Source organism: Corvus brachyrhynchos, unplaced genomic scaffold, assembly GCF_000691975.1.
Source record: "Corvus brachyrhynchos isolate BGI_N302 unplaced genomic scaffold, ASM69197v1 scaffold101, whole genome shotgun sequence".
NCBI lineage: Eukaryota > Metazoa > Chordata > Aves > Passeriformes > Corvidae > Corvus > Corvus brachyrhynchos.
The window spans coordinates 9589434-9616492 of NW_008237239.1; the positions used below are offsets into that span (position 1 = coordinate 9589434).

The 27059-nt window shown below is 35.9% G+C and overlaps 1 protein-coding gene across 2 annotated transcripts; it reads right to left on the reverse strand.

The window, feature by feature from the left end:
- Positions 1-367: 367 nt before the first annotated feature.
- MTF2 (metal response element binding transcription factor 2) lies at positions 368-26963 on the reverse strand. 2 transcript variants are annotated; one of them, XM_008630269.2, is made up of 15 exons: positions 26826-26963; positions 17103-17301; positions 16874-16955; positions 15230-15325; positions 14753-14853; positions 14277-14425; positions 12922-13017; positions 11758-11826; positions 10815-10938; positions 7533-7600; positions 6981-7151; positions 6225-6333; positions 6003-6061; positions 5763-5867; positions 368-4939 (listed from the first exon to the last, which is right to left on the reverse strand). In XM_008630269.2, exons 4-15 carry the CDS (start codon positions 15303-15305, stop codon positions 4585-4587), a joined length of 1482 nt encoding a protein of 493 aa, XP_008628491.1. In that variant the 5' UTR covers positions 15306-15325; positions 16874-16955; positions 17103-17301; positions 26826-26963; the 3' UTR covers positions 368-4584. The 2 variants fall into 2 exon arrangements, with proteins under 2 accessions (XP_008628491.1, XP_017585391.1); XM_017729902.1 differs by lacking the exons at positions 15230-15325; positions 16874-16955; positions 17103-17301; positions 26826-26963 and adding an exon at positions 15049-15158.
- Positions 26964-27059: the final 96 nt, after the last annotated feature.

Sequence of the window (27059 nt, forward strand, 5' to 3'; positions counted from 1 at the left end):
CAAAATTAAACATCTAATTAAAGTCCTTTTCTTCTATGCTGAAGGATTTAATGGAGTTAAAACCTTTCCAGTTGTTCATTAATTCCCTTTCCCACAATTTCCAACTATTCTTGACGATCTCTAGAAATTTACCCTTAGTGCTTTTGGGTCTCTGCTAGCATGCAACCAATTTGTGAAGTTATGAATACCAAATTAGAGGAACCAAATAACAAAGTAGGCAACGTAAGTAATGCTCATGAATGAGAAAACATGTACATAGCAAAGCAGTAACCATCCCACTACATGTTGACACAAGCGAATGCAACAATACCCAAGTTTTGTGAATATTCATTAGAGAATGGCAAAGCACAAATGAAGGACTTGGAAATGGTGCTTACAGAAAAAACTTTATTTAGAGCAAGACAGAACTATCAATTAGCTTCCTGCTTTAAAGCAGGTTTTGAAGTAAATGAGCTTGTTAAAGAGTAAAACTGCAGATATCAGGATTGGAAGGTACTGTATTGAACATTAAATAAACAGAAGACTAGGAAACCTAAACCACATGGAAGTCAATCAGTGCCAAACACTAAGTAGCTAACAATGGGAAGCAAATGGAATATTGTCAAATTGAGAAGCTGGAAACATAAATTAGATCAAGTGAAAGAAAAACACATACTGGTGAAATAGTATCAGTAAACAGATTAGAAGAAAGATTATATGAAAAGAATGGTATGAACTACAGCTGTATTTGAAAAATTAGTATCTGCAAGCAAGTATTTTGGCACTAGTGAGAACCAGAGTAACTGCTGGTATTACAGTATATGGATTTCAATGATGAAATATGTACAAATCTGATTTAAAAAATAGCAGAGATGAGCTAATTGAGAACATTAAGGGATTCAAAAATGCAAAATACTAAAACACTAAGACAATACAAAAATCTTGTTTCATTGTTGCTGAATGATAAAACTGAAAGACAGCAAAAGCATCAAATTTCAAGCTCATTCTCAGACTGTGCACAGCTTATAGTGGTCTTTTGCTTTACTTTCTATCGTCCTGCACGATCTTTGCTAAAAGACAGTTGTTTCCCCCCTCCAACTTCCTTCAGGGACTCCAAAGGAGACTCTTTTCCCATGTCTTCATTACACCTCACCTATAGATGATCCAAATTACAAAAAAAATAAAAATACTCAACAGCTAACTTTTCTAAAAACATTGACAACTCCCATGTTTAACCCATGCATTAATATGTTTTTCTAACTAAATTTGGGTATCAATAGATATGACACCTCCATATGGGTGTTTAGCCATCAGTTTAAGTTCAACATTGACAGAATGACAGCATCCTAAACCCTTTTTGCTATTTGTACAAAATGTAATTTTCTCCCATCATGCCCTTAACTGGAGGGTTATTTTTCATTCAGACAGATATGAGGCAACTAGAGACATGCCTGAACATATTACCTGTGTAGCATTTGCAAGACTCATCCTCTTCACTCTGTGCACAGAACTGATGCTTCTGTCCAATTTATCCTTATCACTGACTACTGCTCCATGGTCAGCCTTGGAGTGTTCCATCCCAATTCACCAACTTCCTTTTAAAATACAACACTAAAGATCACTTTAGTAGGATGTTTAGGATGTTCCAAAGACAAACCATTTTTCTGTTTATTAAATTATCTTTGCCCCCTCTCCCTAGACAATAAAGTGCTCCTCTTCACCTTCGAGGCCTTTTTTTGTCTTCATGTTAAATCAAAATAATGACCTGCATTTCATGTATCATGCTTAGAGATTTTTCAAAATGCCTGTTATGCATAGAAAAACCATAGTTTTCTTCAAAATAAAAAAAGTTTTTGTTGAGAACAATGATTTGACAAACAGTTTGCTATGATGCTTATTTTACAATTCTGACCAGTATTGTGCCATTATTTCTTTGCTGTCTTGTTCATGCGATACCTATATTTTTAGAACTGTCACAAGAGACTTCTCCTACCTAAACACTACTGTAATACAAATAAAACATAATGGAAAAATATTAAATATCATACACAGAGAAATGGTTCTAAATCAGTGACCACAACAAAGTTGAATTACATATATTTACACACATGCATACATACAATGATCGAGTTATACCAAAATGAAATCATTACATACAGCAACATTTGTCTTTTTCCTTGAGACACACCACTACTACTACATACAATGAAATTCACATAAAATGAGAAAGGCATTTGTAGGTGTGCTTTAATTACTACTCTAGCTCTATCTTCAGCAGCACTATTGCAGCATTTTCCAGTACATGACACCTTGTAACAAAGCATCCCTCAACCATAGCTGGAACACCAGTTAGTGTCTATGTGCAGGGCAAGTGTCTCCAGGACAGGAACAGGAAAGCTAGAGATTGGGAAATGATGGATGAGAGGATGCCACCAAATATGTGCTTCACAAGAGTACAGAATCAAAACTCATTCTTCTCTCTCAAAAAATACACACATTTAATGTTGGTCTTTTAATTCTAAGAAAAAAGCAATTCCAAAAATACAAACTGAACATCAGAGTTAAGTCAACCACCATAATAAAATGAAATGACATTCACAATAGTTAAGTCTATGGACAGCTTTGACAAATATTTTCTCCCCACACCTCCCCCACTAAAGTCCCCAAGTACATTCCAATATTTATCATTAAATGAATCTTTATGAAAAATACTGCTGGTGTTCAGTTAGAATTAAAGGACTTGGATAAAGTGAAACAATAAAGACAAATACAGATGGTGTGAGTAAGGTTACAAAGGCTTTACATTTTGCATTATCTCAAGATATAAACATTCAAAAATTAACATGAAGTTGCTGTGTTATCAAAATATTGCAGCTATAGGCAAGGCAACATTAAATTAATAGCTGAGGGTGTGAGGAAAAAACCCACACATTTTAGTGAAGGTAAACAGAAGTGGGAGCTTGTAATTAGCATTTTTATAAAGCTAATATAACCCAGCCAGCCATAAGCCAAGCACAGGATAAAAAGCTTTCTCTGCTTCCTTTGGCTATAAGGTGACAAAAAAAAGATCACCTTTTCAAGATGTTCAAGATGAGCAGAAAAAGTCAAATAACCAAGTAATGGAATAAATAAGTACTAATTCAGGCAGTACACTTTAAACCACTCTGTCACTTGTTAATGTTACAGAATTTTATTTTGGTGGCAAACTGTAAGCATGTAAGAAAACTAACCTTATACAGTACAGTGAATAACCACCAAAGTAAAAATATTCTTCTGTTTACTCTTTGGCTAAAACCCCCTCAAAAGTAGCAGACAAAGAAAAAACATCTAATACTGGCAAGAGACTTTTTGACTTTTTTTTAACAAGTAAAATAATCTTATCAATTTAAAACTTGGTACATTTTATAAACACAAAAGAGGTAATGTTGTAATAAATTCAGTAATGTTACTTCAAATGGCAACATTTGTTGACCCTGTGCAATAATACACTTCGTTCATACTACACTTATCAAAATATGACTGTTTCTACAGATATGTAGAAATCCTGCACAACTCCTGTCAACATACTTTGTAACTGGGACATGAAATTTACAATCAGAGTGCCACAAGAACTTTCAAATTGTTATTTCCAGTAGAACTGATTTCAAAATCTTCAGATCCTGCATTATCTTTTAATGGTTAATTCAAACAGAAAATAAAGGAATGTAGAGCACACAAACATCAATGACTGCACCCATTGCCAGAACATGCTGCACTGGTTGGACACTTTTCCTTAGTACATAAAAAGCAACAGCACCCAATAAGCCTGAGAAGAAATGCTGCTGTGTAAATACTGGCAACTATTCCTGAAAAAAGAATTATGGGATGTATTCTCAGAAGCTGACCGATCCCATAATTGTATTGCATAGGTCACAATCACACATCTATATACACGCCCAGGTCTGTGTGTGCATATACACCTCTGTATATACGCACACACGCGCACACGCACACACACAGAGAATATATTAAGAAGACAATGAAGTCTGGTCACAGAGCAATTTACAGGCTCAATATATTTTTTCTTTTTTTTTTTTTTTTTTTTTTTTTTTTTTACACTTTGTTTGAAAGAAAACTTCAGTATTTTACAGTCTTCAGTAGGCATTATATACACTGCACTTATGAAATCTAGAAAGTATTGAAATAGAAATACATTTCTGCAAACATTTGGGTAAGAAAACAAACCAAGATTTTTCAAATATTTGTGCTATCTACATAATATTTTCTCTAAATCACAATAACTGTATCCATGGAATGTTCTCTAGAGAATGTCATCTTTTTTTAAACACCATGCACATTTTTAAGCAATTGTAACCCAAAATATCCCAACCTAAAACAATCTAACAATGTTCAGATAAAAAAATTTAAAGTCTCAGATCAGATTTTAAAAAGATAAGTCTTTATCACAAGAGTTGTAATGATAACAATTACATGTTAAGGCTAAACTGGTTTTGTTTTTTGTTTTTTTTTTGAGAAACACATTTAAAGACCATTTCTCTCGTGGCTCTGCATTATGAACTGTACTTACAGATGACAGTGCAGTGAACATAATGTTCAGTCCTACAGTCAGGATGCAGTTGCTCCTTCCCACTCCACAAGATACTGCACCTTTCCATCAAGTGTCACCCGACGAGCCAACACACGGTATTTTTCCCCACAAGCTATTCTACCTGCTGCACCAAAGTAACTAGTGATCGAGTTCTTTAGATGATTGAGCTGTAACTCCTGATCTGCTAAGTTGTTAAGTATCTCTGTATTGAGTTCATCATACTGGTAGTCTTCCTTGCTCTCATCATCTTTTACAATTTCTGAATTTTGAGTCTGGAGTGCTTTTCGTGGAAAGCGGCCTCTCCTCCTCAAATGTGGTATTGCAGCAGGCCAAGTTCTTCCTGTACGAGTCCTTTTTCTCGAGTCAGATAAACTATTGAAAATAAAAACCCACAGCATTAACTCCAAGGAAATTCAAAATGTATGCTGTATCATCAGTTATTTCCATGCCACTCATGTAATAATTTTTGTTGTTTTTCACTCATAAAATACTTATTGCCCACAGATAGGTAACTGTAAGTATGGCACTTAGGTAACAATTTCAGAACTCTAAATTAAACATGAGCTTTTTAAAAACTGACTATTTATATCACTAATGCATACAAAAATTACTCATGAAAGCACTTAATAGCATGAACCAGAAAGGGGAGACAAAACAGTAGAATCCATGTACCTCAATAAAAGAGAAATTTATATTTGCTGAACTTGAGAGGGGGAAAAGTTCAAGTAACAATTTACTTGCAGGAAGATTGACTGTAGTTAATAATTTATTTATAAAGACTGTGCCAAAACTTTTCCATGCTCTATTGACTGTAGAAAAATCACAGCATACTTAGTATTTTATAACATGAATACACAAACCTACAAAAACAAAAGCTGCTAAAATTAATTCAGAGTACACATCAGTTCTTCTGTGACCACTAGTAGAAAACTAAGCTCAGCAAACGTTTACACAGTTTAATTCTTTTCAGTAAATGTAACTTAGCCACTTATTTTACATCAAAAACAATGGTTAGTGAGCACCAAAAAATCTTCACCCTGTGAGTTGTAAGCAGAACTATTAAAGACTAATTTTCATTCATCCTATTTCTTTATATTTCCGCACGCAATTTATAGCTCTACTCTGAGAATATTTTATCAAAATTGATACACTACAAATCTTATCTTTATAGCAGATAGCATAACGGGATAGTTACCTATAATGTCTGGAAATGCTAGATGAGGTAGTTTCTTTCATACTGGCAGCACCTGTGGATTCCACATCTGAGGTATTGGATGAATGTGCAGTTCCATCAGATTTCCTGTTTTGCAAGATAACAGGTTTGCCACGTAAAAAAATAATCTTATATCAAAAATTGAGCTGACCTTTCAGAAGCAAACATATAAATTACATAGTGTTATAATGCTTTATGGGAGGGGTATTTTTTTTAATTTACCCAACAGTGCAGGGTAATTCCAAGGCTGGGTTCTCTATCACCGGAACTGGTTCATTATCCTACAGGGAAAAAAAAGGTACTTCAACTTAAATCTTGATTTTTTAATTGATTTTATTTGAGAGCAAGTGGGGGAATATAAACTCATGTTAACTTGTTATGTTTTTCTTCAACATTTATGATGCAGTTAGAAGGAAGGGAGGAAGGGGGAAGAAATATCCTTACCAGAGGAGATGACTCTGGAGTTTTGTGAATCATTTTTCTTGTATAGGGACCAGGTGGACGACCTACTGATTTTTTTTTCCCCTTTCTTTCTATACCATTACTTAATTCCCTAGAAGAAAATTGGTATTTTATTCTGTATTATTGATGATAATTTTCACTGAATACATATTTTCCTTTGGCAATGAATATACAATTAGATATTGATTTCTAAAACATTGTATTAAATGAGATGATTCTGGCAAACCAAAATTTGCAGGTAAAAAGCTACGTGGTTTTGTTTTTGTAGTAACATCAACAGAGTCAAGGTATTTCTAGGGACATTACTGATTCCCAAATGTTGAAGAGGAATGAACAAGTGTTAAATATAATTTATTCATATGATCACTCTTAGTGAAAAAGATGGCACATTTACCAATACAAGCTACTATTTCACAGAATACTGTCTATTTAGAATTCTAGTTAATTATTGCTTAAGAGATCCAGTAAGGCAAAAGGTTTTGTTTCCCAAATGACAGCAAAGTTGAGACATTTTCTATTTTCTTACTGCTAAACCTCATGTCGATATTTTTATAAGAATCCTTATAGAAAGTTAACTACATTTGTCCTAAAACCTTGTTCCTAAAAGTAATCCACCTTTACAATTATTTTTTTAAAAACCCCATTCTACAAAGAAAAGGCCTTTTTTGCAGGCACCAAAAAATACCCAAAGTAGCCCCAATTAACCACAACACTGCTAGGATGACTGGGTTATTTTACCTCACATCAGGGATTGGTTTAGAAGACTTTCTGCCTTTAATTTTGAACTCATGAGAAGTTCCTTCTGGTTCTTTATCAGCCTTTAAAGCAGCATTCGGTGGCACAGGAGGAACTCGAATTCTCAAGCCAAACAAATGCTTCTTTTTCTTTATTTCTTTTCCAGACATAAACCTAGATGATGTTCAATTAATTGTTAAAATTCTGATACCAGGGAAAGCAACTTTTAAAATAGCAGTGTACATGCAAAACAAAACTACGCAAAGAGAATATTCATTCAAACACTATTTTACTCCCCTCTTTAACCTTATCACAATCCTCCCTCTCAAAAACAGAATGTGAAGTGGAAAGAGGATGGAAGTTAAAACAATTTTTTCTCATAGTCTGGGTCCCAATCAAGAGAGTCACGTGATGCTATAGTTTGAAATAGAAACAGTATTTAAAACTTAAAACGTTATCTACAGCCAGAGTGATCATTACATAGATTAAAAACTATAACCTAAGTCAGATTAAATAGGCAACCAACATTTAAAACCAAAAGTACCAATAACTTACATAGTCTTGTAATCGTTTAATGCCTCCAGGACATGCTCATATCTTTCAGATTTTGGTGTGTCTGCCAGCTGTAAAGTATTAAGAAGTCATTTAAGCTGTCAAATTCTTTAGTAATAGAAAGATCCCAGTTACTCTGAGTCATTTTAACTACAGATTTGAATGTGAAGTACTTAAAATGCTGTGGTTGCATATTAATCATAATCCTATATATTCTGTGATTTACATCCACAGAATTAATGCCAAGACCAAGACCAGACCATTGAATGAGTTTCACTTTTAAGAAGTACAAGAATAATACCTTGAAAACATTTAGTGTAATGAGGGAACGTAACACTAGATTGTCCTTCCGAGACTCCTAACAAAAAAACTTCTGTATGTACTCCCAAATTAACTGAGATTGCAAACAGAAGATAACTGTATTGACAAAAGAACTTAGTTATTTATGATAATTTTTAACCAAAATCCTGCCACAGGACCCAATTCCCATTTTTTTATATTACTCAATTTGATAAGGGGAAAAAAAAAAGGAAAACATACAGAAAAATTATTAGAATTTTAAAAAAACCCAAACCAGTAGGTCTATTTTCATGCCCCTTTTGCTAAGGCCTAGTCTAGCCTCCCTCCTTTCACCAAAGCCTGAAATAACTAGTCCCTATCAAGCTTTCAAAACATGGAATCTTCTCTCTGAAAAAATTGCATGAAGAATTACAGAGAAAAGCAGAACAAGTATGGTGGCAACTATAAAATGGATACAACATTTATGTAACAGAATGTAAAATAAGTTTGTTTACATTTATATTTATACATCTACTTTTCAATTCCAGCAAAATGACTATTATCTCCAGCTGCCATGCCAAAACTTGTAAATTTACCTTTAATTATAGAGCCGACAACAGTTTAAGTTTCACTTTTAATACGAATATTAAAGACCAGACTGTACAACACTGGCAGCTCAAAGAAACCCAACAAAAACCCAACAATGACCAGGTAATTCCTAAAGAATACAATTCTCACCAAACAAGACACAGAGAAAAGGTAAAAGAATTCAATGTGCTAACAGCTAAATAATTGAGTAAATAGACTCAAGAACCCCAACCTTTTAACCAATTTTGAGCAAGACTGGCAGTCTACCTGACTGCTAAAGCTAAGGAAGGTATTCAAGTGGTTTTAGCTAAAGAAAGTAACAACCTGTTTTCCATGTTCACCATATGCTATCCAGAGGTCTGGCAACTCTACAGCACTAAACTAGAGAAAACTGCCACGTATTTATTGCATTCTAAAGAATAACATGTTAAAAACTACTGGCTTAGGAGGTCTGATAACTCCATCATTTACCACTATCTTACCTACAGCTAAAACCCTTTTCCTCTTACTCAAGTATGAATAGGTAGAGAAGTAAACTAAAGTGTAATTTCTAACAGCGGCAATTTAAGGAGATTACAAAATCCCTAAAATCATTATATGGTACATGTCAATTATTTCTGTGATTAATTTCTGTTTCCCTCATTCCCCTAATTAACCAAAGTTAATCAGATTTTTCAAGATAATTTTTGCCAACTTCATGAGAGACATTTAAAATCTTTTCAGAATAAAATCTTGAAATTTCCTCAATACAGCTTGTATAAATTTATTCAAAATCTAGCCCTACAAAAACGTAGCATTCAGACTTCAAACTAGCAGTTTCCTTGAAGGTGTAGAAATATTAAAGAATTGAAAACAACACAAAGAGGTGAGTTAATTTATTTTGGATCTGCCCTTTCCTTCCTCCCCCTTAGTTGCATGTTTTTCACAGATTGAGCATGGATGGATTGAAAGCAGAAGGGGGAAGAGCACAGAGAGGACTGCAGCCTTTCAACTTCTTCAAAATGACGTGTGCTCCAAATTAATGACACCTTCACTCTCCTCATCCACTGCCCTGACCAGCCAGTCTGACATGAAATTATGTTAAAGAATATTACATTAAATGAACAAACAAATTACTTCTACATTTCCCTCAATACTAAGAAAAACAAAATTCAAAATTAAAAACAGCTTACATACTTATTAGGCTATACAATAAGATAGCTAAAACATTCATTCTACTGAAAAGATGATGTGAGAATTACATTGTGTGCAGCCTTATTTTAATCAAGGCTCAAGACTTGATATGACAGACTTATGGATTTTATATGACTTAGGTAAAAGACGCCGTACATACTAAAGTAAACCAGATATGTATTCATGACACTAATTTTTAGTAATGCTTTAGTGTATGCTTGTCATTCTAACAAACTACTGAAACTGAGAGTTTAAAATATGTTTAGACTATTTCCCATTATTTATGAAAAATAATTACTCATTTAAACCACGAACATACACTTGGTTCTCAAATTGTGTGTGCTAGTAAAAATGGACTACAGATAAATGAATTTAGTGTAGAGAAGTATAAAGGCAGGATTTTCTCATAATTAGAAAACTTCAACCCACTATATGCCATGTATTAAAAAAACCTTCAAAACCCTAAACAATTTTCATGCACAAAATAAAGCACTTACTCGACTAGCAGTATGCCAATCTGAACTGAAATCATAAATTTTTGCATCTAACCTCTTATGCAGAAACAAAGATCAACACTGGTCCTCTTAGTTAAATATAAAGAGAATCTGCTTGAGTAAATGGATTTCTTTTAATGCTAAGATAAATGCCCAGTAATCAAATAGCTGGGAAAATAACCAGTATAGTAATGAACTTAAACCAAAACATTTTGAATCCAACTGAAAAAGGATCAAAACAATTTTTAGACCTGGACACAAACTGACCACCCCCACTGTATGAATTAGGAAGGAAAGAAGAAATTTTTGAATACAGTATTTAACACATAATGTGTTACACCTTAGAGACTTTGACTGTCATCTTCATACACAATATACTCTGCATTCAATTCTACATTTAGATTTTCTGGTCCAGGCACATGAAAATATCAAAGTAGTAAAAAAAATTATGAAATTAAAGGAGAAGGTAGATATGCAACAGAATAAACAGTTAAGCAATGAAAAGTTGCTATGCAAGTAATTAGCTGCATAGATAACTTGAAGAAATTTTACAGTTTAGAAAAATATACACCACCTAAAAACCATTCTATTTCTGCAAGGAAATTAAAAATTTTTTCATTATTTGGGATTACCAGATTTAAGGTACTAAAGGATTTAACATCCAGAGTAAAACAGTTCATAGGTTGTTAACTTTCAGGACATGTGTATGCACTGTGATTTAAGAACAAGAAAGGGTATTCTACCTACTTACCTCACCAGGATGCAATCTATCCCAGTTTTCATTAATGTAGGCCATAAGTTCAAGCTCCGAATCAAAATATTTCTTTTTATGAATAACACTTAGGTTGTAAAGGCATAGATGTGCTATATCTACCCTAGAATATTTGAATTAAAAAAAACAGAGAAAACAAGTATATTTCTTCCAATTGCTTTCCTTTGAAACAATTTAGTAGAAAAGATATTAGCATGATACAGTTGGAGGAACATAAAGCCCAACTTAAAAACACTCAATCCAGACACACCATGAAGCCTCCTGCAATTTCTCTTCAAATGATTCCTTCTGTTTTGAAACTCACTTTCATTTCTGCCTCCTCTCATTGTCATGGTATTTTTTCGAACTCCAAAACTGGTCTGGACCATGGGACATGTAAGCAAGTCTGAATTCATACTTGAATGTATCAGTCCTGAATTCATGCAAGTATTTTGGTGAATTAACATTTAGCAAGGTAATTGCTAAATTAACACCATGTGTTTGTTAGCAACATTGGATATAATTTCTATTACAGATTAGTTCCATTAAGACTCCTCACGGAAACTATTACAAAATGTATCAAGATGTGTACTCTAGTACTCACTTTGTTTGGCTTACATAATACAGCAGGATCCTAAGTGTGCAAAAAATACTTAACTTTGGTATCTCAATCTTCACATATACAACAAGTGAGTAGTTGTTTGTTACTTCACTGAATGATCCCAGGAATGAATCCCAAGAGCATGCAATCACAAAATTATCTCTACAGTTAAGGATAAACTCTGAAAGAAACTTATTTCTGGTCAGATATACAGCAAGAATGACTCGGGAAACAGCTCAAGCTAACAAGTAGACTTCCTTTTTAGCAAAGAGGACCAAAACACCAAAAAGGAAAACAAAGCATGTATTCAACTCACCCTTTTTTTTAAAAATTCATACTTACCATCTCAAGGGTAAACGTTTGAGGTATTCTGGTCCAGAACTGCAAACTGAGCAAATGAACGTATAAAACCTAAAAATATATACATATGTATATGTACATGTGCCTGGGTTGTGGGTGTCCATACACACACGCGCACAGTGTTTTAACACTCTGATTATGAAAAAAAGGAAAATTAAGCAAGCTAGAAAAACTCAGCCATGTGGTATTTGTGAGTCCCTTTCTTCTCTTACTTTCGCAACTTCTATAATCTGTGCTGATACCTACTGGGCCAGATACAAGGTACTTCTTCAATTTCATCCTGCTACCACTGTTTCATTCTGCCTGAGAAAGTCCCTCAGCGTGTGACTGTATCAATGAAGATGCTCTGTAATGTCCCCAGCACAATCTCTCAAATGCAAAAACCTGTGCACCAGCGTAAACATGCATTTTAAGGACCCATACATTCCTGCATCCTAACTCAGTTCCTTTATACAAACATTCCAGCAAAATTCCTATATAAAATCATAATAAATAATTAATTAAATACTCTTTGATTCTCTTCTCCAGTTTTCCTCTTTCATCTGCTGCAAGTGCTCAAAGTTCCTCTTAAAATAAAAGCACAGACCAGCACTTTCTCATTTCTTTTTGTCCTAACTCCTCACACATGAACAGAGGATGTAGAGTTCCCCTCAGTCTAAGTATGCCTCCAGCTCTCTCCAATGCCTTACACTGTTAGTGCGGGGAACTGTTGCACACCCAACACCAACAGCCCACTCCAAGCATGGTGTCCACTGTTTGTGTAAGAGATAAGTCACCTACACACTAGGAACTCGAGAGCCTTTATCCTAATAGGCCGACTAAAGGGGTCAGCTTTAAAGCATTCCATCTCCCAGCACCTATGGTATAAGGGATTTCCACACAAAGTGAAGTCAGTAACAGCTGGAATCCAACTCTCCATTGGTTACCTCTCCACCACCCACCACTGCATCCCCCGTTCAACTGAGATGAAGAACTGTATTTTCCTGGCACCTGAACACAGGCTGTCTTGTTTATAAACTACTCAAAACACAACTCATTTTTGAAAAATACTCCTGGTGTTATGGATGCTGTAATAAAAGCTCGTATGTGAGACTTCCCTCCCATTTTAAATAAAGACAACCATAAAGTACAGCTTAATTTTCTTACCTGTCACCAAAAAGCATTGGCTTTTGGAGGCACTGCACACAAGCCTCATGAAACCACTGTTTACATTTGCAGCACTGCAACATCTTTAGATACCAGCTTCAACAACAGAGAGAAAAACAAGATGTGTTTAAAAAGTTACTGAAAATTCTTTCTTCATTATGTTTAAATTAAATAGGAAGAGATCTTTTGACCCAAACTGATTTTCACAGTTTATAAAACAAACTCATCTCTAGGGATATTTCAGTAACATTTACTTCCATAATGAATTACTAGAAAAGACAGACTAAGAAAAAGATAGCCTAGTAAAATAATTAATTAAGTTATTAAATTAAGGAGAAAAAACCATTTAATTTACTCTGACAACCACACCTTATAATTCTCAATAATAAGCATTCAGGAACTCCATACAAACTCCTTCTGACATACCAGATTAGCTTCCTTGTAATTTTCTAAAGCACAACACAACTGCATTAAGTCACAAACATCTGTTCTGGGGGATCCAACTACTTGAATCCTCAAAAGAAACCTCATAGTTTACACCTTTTCCTTTTTCAGCTTCTCCCTTGAGAAAAGGAACCATGCAAAACTGACAGTGATGTTTGCTGAAGTCTCAAAATTCTCAAACTAGAGCTCTGTCCTGTGTCTATACACTCAAAAACTTGGCTTCTTTGTGGGACTCTTTACTTGCCTTGACCTCAAAACTTCAACACTACCTTATTCATTCACTCATTCATGCTGACACCAGAGTACTCATCTCTATCTGCTTAAGAAATCCTCTTCTTGCCTTTCTTGTAAAAAATAACCAGCAAAGGACTCTGTAACACCATTAGAGGAAAAAAAACCATCTTTCTCCTGCCAGCAACTGAAAATCAGGATATGATGCTATGGTAGAATCAGACAGCTGTCTAGTCCAACAAAATTTAGTAAACTAATCTCTAGGTACATGTATCTTCGTGACTTATGACAGAGCTGAGTTAACATCAGAAAAATAACACCTAGAACTGCAAGACTATTAACAAACAATTCCATCCAAACTCAACACATCAACAATAGCAACACAAAAAAAAATTTCTTGCTCATTATAGAACGTACTGTGATGATCTGTGATGGTCACATGACAAAATTAAAACAAACCAAAATATTTCATGGGAGAAGAAAAGAAATTAATTAAGAAATTAATAATTTCCCGCTGTGAGACACTTAATGTATATAGAATTCAAAATCCCACTTTGCATCCAGTTTCTAACACATACACACAACAGAAACTAACAAGTTCACAAGAAAGTCTACAAGAAAAGAGTCAAAGTTTGCAAATGCATTAGAGAAAAGTTCTTACATATAATCCATTTACTTACTCTCCAGGTCCTCCACAATAGCAGTAACACTGCTGGACATTGGTTTTATGACCTGCATCCCACTCAAGGTCTGTTGCATTATACGGTAACGTTTGTTTCATGACTTGCAGTGCTTTGGCATTTGGTCCTTTCTTAAGCGCACCACCTCTCTGGGCCAAAACAATTACATCAGTTTACAAAAAACCGTACTATACTTCTGAAACTTCCAAAGCTTTTAATTTGATTGTAGACAAGTTTTCATAACTTTCAAGTCAAATACTTTCACGTGCATTTATGTTTTCATACTAGCATGTTTGTTTAAAAGTGAAACACTGTCGATTTCTAAAAACAGCATTACTTCTCAACATACAAAACTTGCATTCAGATCAAAGATTAAAAGAAAACTCTGAAAAAAATGCCGTATCTTTATATTGTTTCAGTTTCAAAAACAAAGATGCAATATGAGATGTATTAACGTTTCTTTTCTAGAAACACACCTTTGTTGTTGTTGCAAAGACACACTGTCGACAGAGCCATTTATCATCTGAATCAATCACACTGGAATCAATATTTGGTGTGTGACACAGCTGATGGTAACCTGTATGAAAAATGATCAGCCAAACTGTTATTAAAATGACAAAAGAAGCTTACACAGAATTAACTATATATAACTTCAATGCAACTATAAGGCATTATCCATCATTAAATGCCAAAAACCTGAACAAAAAGATTGGTAACACATTCAAAATGGTCTTTTAAATTTTCTTAGTAGAAAAAAATAATCTTGACTTACAGAACAGGTGTTAGTCACTTTAACATGGATTATCATCTTTCACTGAGCTGTTAATAGCCACTAAGGGCTACAAAATTTAAGATCAGTTGAGCAGTCAGTCATAGCCGGGCAAATATCCTCCTTTGTGAAACAAATCAAAACATCTTTTAAAATGCAGTAAACAGAAAAAAAATCTAGTTACCTTGCCCACATTTATCACATATAACCATTTCATTTGGTGCTTCTGAATACTCTTCCTGACATATTGTACAGACCATTTCCCCACTCTCAGTGGCTCCTAGACAAAGACGAGATTGTGATTTGTTTCAGATTACATCTGCAGTTGGAACAGTTACCACATGTATAGCCTTCTTCATAATTTCACTTACAGATGCATGCATTGTAGAAACACATTGTTACAGAGCCAAACTTCTTAGTAAGAACATATTCAGACACTTTGTACAGACTGTGTTACAAATATTTATATCACTTATCATAAGCTATCAGATATTTATAGGCTTTATATTGCCTACTGACTATGCAGTCCATGGTTCCTCAACATCAACAATAAAAAAATCAGTAACTGAATAAAGAATGTAAATTTAGGCTAAAAATACCTATCTGGACAACTAATATATCTTTTGTATTTATATTATTTTGTGTTTCTCTCCACATAAGTATGTACACACTTTGCATATCTTTTTGACAGATCTGCCAAAGCAGCCTTAAACCCTTAACATCCAACATTACTACTGTTACTACTACTTACACATATCTGCGAGCATACAGAAACACACAGTTAAGATAGAGGTAAGAGAAAAAAGTAAGTTTGCAAACTGGAAACAAAACTATGTCTTGCTCCATTTATACCACATACCAATGTAACAGCTGATTAAAATACAAGCTTCTTAATTACAGAATATTCTGAGTTGGAATGATGGACCCCATAAGGGTCATCAACTTGAAATTTTCTCATACTCATTCATTAAGTTTTGATAGCTAGAATAAATGAATCAGATCATAAACTAGCACTATACAGAAGGAGAACAGGTTTTTTTTTGGTTTTTTTTTTTTTTTTTTTTTTTCCACATGCTTCAAGAAATAAAGCAGTTGATTTTTTGCTATTACAAATACAAAGCTTCTCCTTCAGGCAGACAGTGTTCAGCTTAAACATCAAGAAGCAACAAGAACCAGAGCAGATTTCCACTGGTTTTATAGAATGAGGAAATTGTAATGGATTTTCAGAAGGAATTATCATCCATGCTTCATTAGCATTAGGTTATAAAAAATATTTACAATCAAAATGTCTGAAAACCAAAAAGGTATTATACAATAGGTGCCTCACTTGATAACTACACATTTCTTTATACCACACAAATACTCTAAAACCTGTAATGGTTTCTTATCTGCAACAGTTATGGTGTTACTTTTAAATTTTTAGAAGCCAAAACTCTGTTCAAACATAAGATTTACCAGGTTTTAGTTTCTTTCCACATCATGTTGTTTCAACTGAAAACAGTACAAAGAACATAAACTTGGTGTAAATGGAGTTTTCTGTTAAGGCAGAGAACATAATCTACCCCCATCTAAACAAACTCAAATGTGATTATTTTTAGAAGTCTTCTCCACCCCACACATGTGAAAACAAACATAAAAAACCCCAACCCAAAACAAAACAGTAACTTCAACGACAGAGTTGTTTGAAAATATTTTTTTCTTACTTGCCTAATTTTTGATCCTGGATCACATTAAATTATACCACTCTTTAGAATAAAAGAATATAATGTAATCATGTTTTTAACAGATACAGTAATCTAAACAATGACTACTTCATGGAAGCTCTTGCCTGTTTGTATGTCCTTCCAGAGAACCCAGGATTTGGAACTGTCTTCAAATATAATGAAGCAGTTCTGTTTCAGTTTGTTTATCTGAAAGACAGAAATATAGAGGAAGCCATGAGTAAAAGTACTAAACAGAAGAATGTATTTCATACTACATAAGCGAGACAATAATACTGCAATTTTCAACAATAAGTGATACTTTACAACTCCAGTGAAGTTAAAAAGTGTCTTTACCTTTTTGATAGTTCCAAGATAAAACAAGCCATCTGACCATCTAGCTAGGACATCCTGACCTTCCTCAAATTTACAAAGTGGCTTTTTGGCTTTCTGTCCATCACGTAATGACAGCTTGGTCAGAGATGCTGAGCTCTTATGGCTGCGACGTAAAGGAGACCGCTTATGGACCAGTGAATTACCCACCGCTGTAGAGTCTCTAAAGGAAGGGAAGCAAGAGAAGAGGTAACCAGAATTAGGTTAAAAGAAATATGTGTTGGAAATACCAGTATGACTGACTCTAGAACCTCAGGTAATGGAAGACCTGCTCGTCTTTTCTGACTTTACACATCTTTAGTAGCAGTTCCTCTGTTACTATACAAGTGTACAAAATCTGAAAAGGACAAGTTTATAGAAAGAGAAGCATTCTATGAAATCAACTAATGTAAACGAGAATGGGGACACACAAACTTCCTAGCTCAGAGACTCTTCACATAATCACCAGAAGCATTGAAAAACAGATCAAAAACATTCAATACAGGATTACTTATGCAAAACTCAAATCACTGCCAGTTTTCTAAAATTCCAAGGAAGCTAAAAAGGTCCTAAGCCAATTCTAACTGCATTACCTTGGTAGGGATAATACAGGTTAAGCATTATGCTGGCTGAAGGTAAATACTAACTGAGGTATGCCCAACACAGAATCATGCTTTGCCACTAAGCATAGCTATAGAGCTTTACAGCACAGGATGACTTTCTACATGTTAAATTTCTTATATAAAATAAATTTTCCTCTCTGTTAGAATAAGAGTGGAAAATAATAAGGAAGGAAAAACAACAGATCTTGCAACATTTCTTCATACATGAAACCCAAAATCGTGAGTTATTTGTATCAATAAGCATTTTTCCTCATATATTCCACAATATATAGTCTATTTATATGTAAGTGTGAACATGCTTTTATGTCAGACTACCTGTGAAACACTATGCTTCACTTAAAAGAGCAAAATATAGAAAATTATAAAACAAGACCAGACAGTGCACAAGGAAGAATCTTCATAAGTAATACCCAGAATTTGAGACTATGTAATAAAGCTACCATTTTTATATCCAAATGTATTTTTTCTAGAAACTACATGTATGTGTAACTAGGATGCAAACAGTTAGGGATCAGGGAATTAAATAGGATTGAAGAGCAGTTTCACCTCACTCAAGATATCTTAGGTATATTATCAGCACCAGAAACATTTGAATTAATCTCAAAGCACCAGCAAAAGCAGTAAACTAATCAGTGTCCCATAGAGTTTGAGAACGGCTATACAGATATTCAAGAAGTTGCTCTACAGCTTCAAAGAGAAAGCAATCTTCTCTCTAAAGAATTTACTATTCCCATTTAATATGACAGTAAAACTGGAAAGGTAATGGCTTAAAGTATCATATTAAACAGTTTAAACCAGGAAGGTTAGGCACAAGAAAATCAGCTGCTTTAAGATATTTATAATCAGTGTGACATTAAACAATGATATGGCAGTAAGAGTAGCTATAATGGGCCTCTGGCATCCTCATGCACAACTGGGTCACCAATTTAAGTCCTGCTTGATCCCAAATACAAAAATATTCAGATGGGTAACTAGGGAAGACCAGAGGAACAAACAAAAACCTTTGGCTTGTTTCACAGCTGGCACCTTGTCACTTCATCTGACATCCTTCATCACTGCATCAGAAAATTAAACTGTCATTTCCCATCTTCTCTCTTCATGGTGCAGTAACAGTGTTCAGACCCACCACCCAGCCAGATTTCCCAGATAAAAAATCTTACCAATTCTGCTGCTTCTTACACAAAAGCTGATTCAAGTTACTGCTGCTTTTCCTCAGCTCTTCTCTAACCTCTGATAAATGGAACAGGATACATGTAGCATTCAAAATAGGTTTACCATCATAGAGTAAAAGCACGGCAGCCCAGCACACTAAGTTTCTGCTTTCTTAGTACTAACATCTGGTTTACAACTGTTTTGACAGAACTACTCTCAGAGAGGTTCAAAAATTTTCTTTCCAAAGTTTTTCTAGGGTTTAAGACCCTAGGAAAAGCTAGGTTCACCTGGCTAGGCTAGCCTAGAAATTGGTAGCTATTTGTGCTACAAGGGAGGAATGTTTGCTCTTCTTTTCCAGTACTTGAAAAAATGTGTGAAAGATCTCATACTGAATACACAAAAAGACACAAATTCATTTATCATAAACAGTACAGACTGCCATTTAAAAAACAACTACGAGCTTTATACTCAAAATAGTCTTCAAAAGCATTCTTTTAAGTACAAAAGTTTGTCTAACAACTCCATTGAAATCATAAAAAAAAAGTGTGCATAATTTTCTGGCACAAAACACTTAAATGAATCTATACATTTACTTATACAACAACATAAATTCACAATAGCAGCTTCAGACCCTGAGGAAGCTTGATACACAGTAAAGATGTGAGCCAATAAACCAGACACTTCTCCATTGTCCATACTGCTCTCTTTGTGAGTGATGGCAGTGCAGAAGTGACGACTAAACAGCTCACGAAAGCAGCTCCTGCTGAGGCAGTTTATGGTTTATCTCAGAGACTGAAAATAGGGCTAGTTACCACAATAGGCTGACAGTAGCTTAACAGTTGCTTTCCACATGGATAGGAAGTTTCTCTCCAGGGAAACATTCCCTCAGTGTTTTTGACTGAGATTAAGTAGGAAGAGCTACTGTTTTAACAAGTTGACTTTAATGAGCAGGACGTAAGTTACTTACAGTAGGTGTCTCTGAAGTATCCTCTGGAACTACCGCACAAGAAATGTGGTGCAGACCAGCGTAAAAGCTACATGCATAAAATGTTACTAACTTGCCCATCTGTCTTGTCACAGCTCTATCTGTTGTAGTGGAATGCCAAAAAGTCACACCTACCATTAAAATAAAACTCTTGCTGGAAGTTAAAAGGCAAACTGAATTTCAAAATTGGCAAGCAAGAAGTTTAAGGTTCCATATTGCCTAGAAACTTGCTTTCCAGTCTTCCCTAAAGTTACACAGCACCTTCCTACTGTACTATTTATAGTTACCAACAAAATTAGTAACCTTGAAATAACAATTTCCCCATCTTAAACATTTCTCTCCAAGAACTTATAATTGCACAATATCCAACAGATGCACTGTCTTTCAAAAAATACTTTCCAATATAAAGATCTAACTTACCTCATTTAACTTGCACAATCAAGCTACGCTGTATGTCATAATGTATGGCTTTACATCTATTATTCAATACTAAGTTTGTCATACTGTATTCTTACTCTGGCACTTAAAATGCAAAAACAAAGAAAAGTACTTATATACCCATACAATCTTTCAGAAGTTAGTGGTAGCAGTCAGTAAAATGTGCCTGCACACTGATATAGTTTGAAAATAGAAATGAACTTCCACCTTTTCTTGAGAAGTTGATGTCGTGAAGTACCGAAAATGCTCACCAATTTTTCACCTTGAAGTCTTCTCAAGCAAGACAGACAGAAGAATACCTTATATTCATCTACTTAATGAATTAGTTTATAATATGTTGCAGAAGCAGAAGATTGTAATTGTCAACAGAAATGGCAAACTGCCTCCCAAAGTAAACTACCTAAATGAGTCAGATTTATGAACCATAAGCAGTTACTATGCCTAGCATTTTATTTATTAAAATTAAATTTGTTTGTTTTGACTTGCTTGTAACTCTAACCTCTTTACTAGCAGTTAGTAAATTTTGGTGTCCATTTAGTGCCTCTACTCCTCTATAGCAATCCTACTGAAGGAAGAAGTGGGAAAAGCTGGGGGAAAAGATGCAAAGAGGCTGGAGGATCAAAAAGACTGAACATTCTTGTTTCCAAGTGTCAAATTTTTCTTAAGATCATTCATACTACTGTACTCCTTCAGTCTCAACAACTGCTATGAAAAAACTTCTGTTAAGAAAAGCTCCCTTGGACAGGTTTGGCTTTTTTTTTCCCCAGCCATCTCAGTTCACTGATCTGCTTCACAGAATGGTTTGTAAGCACAACTGAATAAACGCAAACAAGCAGCTTAGGACAAAAACTCCCTCAGCTGGCACTGCCAGACTGCATGACTGAACTGTAGTCAGGTTCACTGACAATCCATTCACTTTCAGGAAACTTTTTGAGAAGGACCACCTGACTCATAAATGCTGCAATGGTAACAGGCGATAGCTACCCTATGAGCACAGATAGTATCTTTAATGTTTCCAGAAACTAAGTTTTAACAACAAAGTGCCCAAAGAATACTAAGAGAAAATTTTAATACACTGAGAAAACTCAATGTGGGACAAAGAGCTCATTTATTCCTGGTAAATAGACATCACAGTGAAGGGATGATGACTTTAAAGATTTATCAAAAGGGAATTCAGACTAGAAATCACACACAGAGCATTCTACTAAGACAACTCACAGAGGTTTAGGATCTATCTCAAAACTGGAAATGCGGTATCACACAGGAAAGGAAAATATAGTGATAGGACTTATGATAACTAGAGATAATCACTTCAAGTTCCAGAAGTATGATGGTATTGCTAATTAATAACAATTTTTTTTGGTCTGAAGTTGCAAACTAGCCTTTTATTATCCTTTATTAGAGAAAACTGAACTACCAGCAGCCTGTTCTTCTCTCCTTAAAACAGGACAGTTAACATTCACATGGAATGAGGGGAGTGGAGGTCTAGCAAGGGCTCAGAACACACAAAACTGACCGCAGTTTCACACATGGCTTACCCAATACAGCAGCTTGCTTCCTTCCCAGCAGCTCTGGAATGACCAGCTGCCTTCTCCATTAGCTTTCTACTCAGTTTTCTTTCCCTTACTATGGATTCACTGACTGATACTTAAAACAAATCAAAGTACAAAGAGATCTGGTGACTAAACAAGCCAGGTAACCAAGTGCTCACAGCTGGAAGACAGCAGAAGAGGGAAATTAATCTTGTCTGAGAGTAATAATGTTAGCTTGTTTACCCAGCTCCACATAACCAAGCTAAAGCCATGTTTCCAACATTGCCTGTGACTTGGATCTAGTACCTACATTAACAGCTGGAGACATGCTGGATCCTAGCCACATTTCTTCTTTTCAGCTTCTCCACTATTTATGAGATCTCATACCAACCATTATCTGTTCACTGTGGCAAACACTCTCCTCCCCCAAATAAAAAGATTCTGCTGGGTCAGAAATTAGCAGGTCAAAATTAGCAGGATGACAAGTCAAACTTAAGTTAACTTCCTCCACCCCAACCCAGATCCAAACTTCAGAACAGGTCGATTGAACAAAAAACAAAAAAGAAAAAAATCAATTACATGTAAACAGGCCATTATAGTAGTACATTGCCATTAACTTCTATTAAGCAAAGGATAAAGTACAAATCCAGATTTATAGTCTATCCTCTACACTACTTCATAGACTGAAATGAATATTGCTTTTCCAATGTGCTGTGCCATACAACATCTACAAAACACACTTGGAGCTCCTTATCTTTACACTATTTTGCATGCTAGTACAATCAAAAGCCAACTGTACCAAAGAAGGGCAAAGGGACCATAATCTAGGCATCCCTCAGTCTAGAAAAGTAGAGAGTAATTATTGGGGGATAAGAAATACATTATTAAAATTACTTTCAGTTTTAAGCATTTAAGAAAATACAATAATTCAGAGTAGAAAGGTTCTCAGGAACTCTCTACTCCTGCTCAGCATAGCATTAACCATGAGGTCAAACCAGGTGGCCACAAAAGCACCCTGGGCCCCTGTTCCACTGCAGAGCTGCCACCCCGGGGAGTGGGGATGTTCCCTCCCCCACCAGAATCTCTCTTATTCCAATGTAGGCACAGTTACCTCTTGTCCTCCTGCCATGAACTGCTGTGAAGAGACTAATTGCATCACACTAACTTTCTCATAGGAGCTGGAAGGCTGCAGTTATGTCTCCCTGAAGCTCAATGAACCCAGCTCCCTAAGGCCCCTCTCATAGGGCACCTGCTCCAGTCCCTGACTGTCTTTGTGGTCCTACACCAAACTCACCTAGCTGGCTGTCTCTTGCAGTGGGAGCATGAAAATACAGCATTCTATCTAGATGCTGTCTAACAAGTTTTGTGTAGAAGGAAATTACCACTGCCCCTTAGTCTTCTACTTCTGTTAATATAGCCCAGGATACCACTTGCCTTAGCTCCCAGGACACAGTGCCGGCTAGCATTCTGCTTTCTGTCAGATCCCCAGCCAATCTTAGCCTGGGGTTCCTTCTTCAGATGCAGGACTTTGCTTTCTTATCTGTTGAATTTCATGAAGTTCATGTTCAATCTCTTCCTTCAGCCTTGCTGAAACTGAGGTTAGACGAGGTTCTCCCCATGTTAAAAACCCTGCCATTTTTAACACAGAAGGTGGTCAGGTTGTTCAGGCCATGGTTTATATCTTTGGTGACTGTTACTAGTCATCGCCTTTCCATGCATCCAGAGACATCCTCCAGGAAGACTTCATGACTTCCCTAATGACCAAAGTGAAGCTAACCAGCCTGTGGTTAGTTGAACTCTTAGCCCTTTCCAAAGATGGCTGTAACATTTACTATTCTCTAATCATTACAGATTAGCTCTGTTCTCCACAACTTGGAATAGTAAGGAAGAGCCCTACAAGAACATCACACAGTTTCCTTGGTGCTCTTGAAAGCAGTCTGGTCTGATGGGCCTACATGAGTCAAGTTCACATTTGTTCAAATGTGCAGCAAGCCAATTCATAGGCCACTCGAGCAAAGTTTAACAAATCCACCCTGGATAGAAGTTAAAATAGCATTTAAAGCAGAACAACTTTGTCCTACCAATGATTTCAGGGTAACTATTCTGTATAAGCCGCTCCTTGTCAATATGATATGAAAATTGTAACTTGCTTATTCTCAGCTTTACCCAGTCAACCCTAATACTACCCATGACAATCAAATGTGATTTCACATAATACATTACTACCCCAATAGGGTGGTTGGCTTTGGCAAGGGTTTTAATTCTTTCAAAGGGCCTTACCTTTTGGCTATGATTTTTTTTCTCTGAATTCTTCTGTCTGGTCAGACTTTTTAAGGAACACTCCAGTTATCCCAGAATATCCTTTCATTAGTGAGTTTTTTAAGTAGATCCATGCTTTCAGAAGTATATACATCACATTACCTGACAAAAGTAATAAATTTTGCTTCTAAGAAATAAAAAATTGGTAATAAAAACTACGTGAGGCCTCACAGCCTATTCATCTGACTAGCAGTTACATCTATGGGTCTGTTGCATATCAGAAAGAAGTTTAGCCAGAAGACTGAGGGGAAGCGACTATTTCCTTCTCCACAAAACTTGTTAGCATCTAGATAGAATACTGTGGTTTTGTTCTCTGACCCTGTGAAATATGACTGTCCTTAATATGATTGATCCATACTGTTAAAAAGAGGTAGTCGCCAGGATAAATGTACTCCCATGTTCATAATACTATAATCATTTGTAATTTTGTTTTTACTTGCTCACATTCTCCCTCAAGAAATTTTAAATAAGTGGTTTAATTCCATTTGATATAAATAGTGAAAGCATTACAGTTTAAAACATCATTACAGAATAACATATTTCTCTACATATTTAGTATGCAGGGAAATAGGACAGGGCAGACATGTATCGCAAGAGCCATTTGTTTGGGATCAATCACGTGTTTGTACAAGAAGAGGCAGAAGGTACAGGGAGAAAACAACGGTACCAGGTCACGGGACACCTTTTCAATCAGAATTTCCCTTAATTGTATCCTAAGCACGTCTGTGAATACAGCAACTGCCTCTTGGGTTTCTGCAGTACCCAACTCCAGTACATGCAGCAACACACCTGCGGGAGTATGAGCACACATCCCAGCAATTAAAGAGATAACAGACAACATGCTGACTTGCTCTAGAAGAAGTGGGGAAGAAAAATTATTTCAGAGCTGACCAAAACCCCAGAATGGTAAGTTTTCTTCTTTAAGGTTAGTCTACGAGAACAGCAACCTTCATAAGCATTCCACAGAATTAAAAAAACAAGTAGATCTGAAACATAAGTAAAGTAGTATTATCCTTGAAGATAGATAGTGAATGAAGTATGTCCAGACCCATCAGGAATGCTCTCATCATTAGTTCTCCTTCTCTCAAAGAAAGTTAAGCTTCTTGATTTCACTCCTCCATGGAGATTACATCTCCAGCAATACCTGTGGTTTTACAATTCTTCTCCTGTTGTGTTTTGCTCAAAGACACACTTCCCCTCCATTTCCAGCAAGGAAGGCCTGTAAAGAAGGTGAAACCAAGTCTGCAGCAAGGCCAGCGGCCAGTTGCACAAAATATGCGGTCAATTCACGAACTAAGAGAAGATTCATATTGGCTTCTAGTCACATCTCCAAGCTTCCTCCTCCACAACTCACGTGAGGAGCACAAAATATGCCTTAGTGCCTCTACATTACTTCACATCCATCTCCAGGGAATACAGAAGTCCACTGTCTACTAGGAATTAACTGGAACTCATTTGTTACAGCTACTCTTCCAATAAATTTTACCTGATCTTCTGGTGCAGGGAGGGACAAACATAACTTCATGCTAACTACCAATACATGTCTCTTTCACCTATTAAAAAATACATATACTCACTGCTGACTAGCCATATTAAGTCATATGAGAAGCATCTACATCTGATTTAAACTTCTTTCCAGAACAGAAAAGGCAATTTGTTGAGAAGCCACACACCTGTACTTGACCAAATAAGGGTTAACTGCAGAAAACATTATACTCTCAGTACAGATTTACATTTCACAGATTGTACCTCCTTGCAAAGACCCTTCTCATTTTCACTATATTATGCATCTCCTTTCATACTCTCAATCTTTGTTTTCCCTTATTCTCCTTTAAATGAAAAGCTATGAACTCACTAACCTGTATTCTAATAATACAGAAACTAAACTTTCCCCCCCTCTCTTTTAATCTCATTTTTTTTCAAATTAAATGTAATTTGAGCTCTCAAAAAAAGGGGCAAACGTTACCAGGTTAACTTTTACCAACCTGACTAGAGATCAAAAGAAAAAAAAAAAACAACAGTGAAACTGTTTTGTTACCATCCCACACTTTTGGCAGTTTGAGTGTATATCACTGATCACATTCCCTTACTCTAAATCAGGAGAAAACCATGTCATCATCCATTACTACGTTTGACCTTTAAAGTTATGATAAGCTGGGTCTATCACAAATTCTAGAAACCACCATAAGGCTACACTGCTTTCCTGGCAGAACCTTTCACTTAATTATGCAGGCCCTCGACTTCTAATAGCACCCTGATACTTCATGGATGAATGACAACCCCTCGTATTTCAACACTAATATCAGTGTCCAGAACATCCAGCACAGACCCATATTGTTCTCTTTCACTAAAAGAGGTATCAGCCCATTCTTTCCACAGAATTCAATACCAAAAAAATCAAAATGCATTACTGCACATGCTTTCAGCCAGCAACAGTTACCACACTTTAGCAGACTAAAGCCCTACCGTGCACATTCAAATCGTCATGGCTGACAGAAATTAAAGAGGTGAGGCGTTGCAGAAAAAAACAAAAAAACAAAAAAACCAAAAAAACAAAAACCCACAACAACAAAAAAACCCCACCCCAAACAAACAAACAAAAAAAAAGAAACAAAAACCACAAACCCCCCCAAACAAAGTTACCAACGAGCACCACTACCTCTTTGTGCTGCTGCTCTCTTCGCACTCGAGCGAACGCAGCCTACTCGGACAATATCCTTAAAGGAGAAGATGAAAATCCAGCTGGCGCGAGGCTGATGGCTCCTCACCGCTGCAACCCCCGGCCTCGCCGCCGACCGGCCAGCTGCCTCCCTCCCTTTGTTTTGGTCACCGAGAAGCACCACTGACCCCTCACATTCGCTTGCCAGCGGCCGCTCGGAGGGAGCTCCCTCCC

Excerpts from the sequence above, each read along its gene's own strand:
- MTF2 (XM_008630269.2), bottom strand. The coding sequence starts at position 15,305 with ATGGTCTGTACAATATGTCAGGAAGAGTATTCAGAAGCACCAAATGAA. Across the intron at positions 7,152-7,532 it reads TTAAACGATTACAAGACTAT|GTTTATGTCTGGAAAAGAAA; the intron begins GTAAGTTATTGG and ends AACATCATCTAG. Across the intron at positions 5,868-6,002 it reads GAATTACCCTGCACTGTTGG|GAAATCTGATGGAACTGCAC; the intron begins GTAAATTAAAAA and ends CTTGCAAAACAG.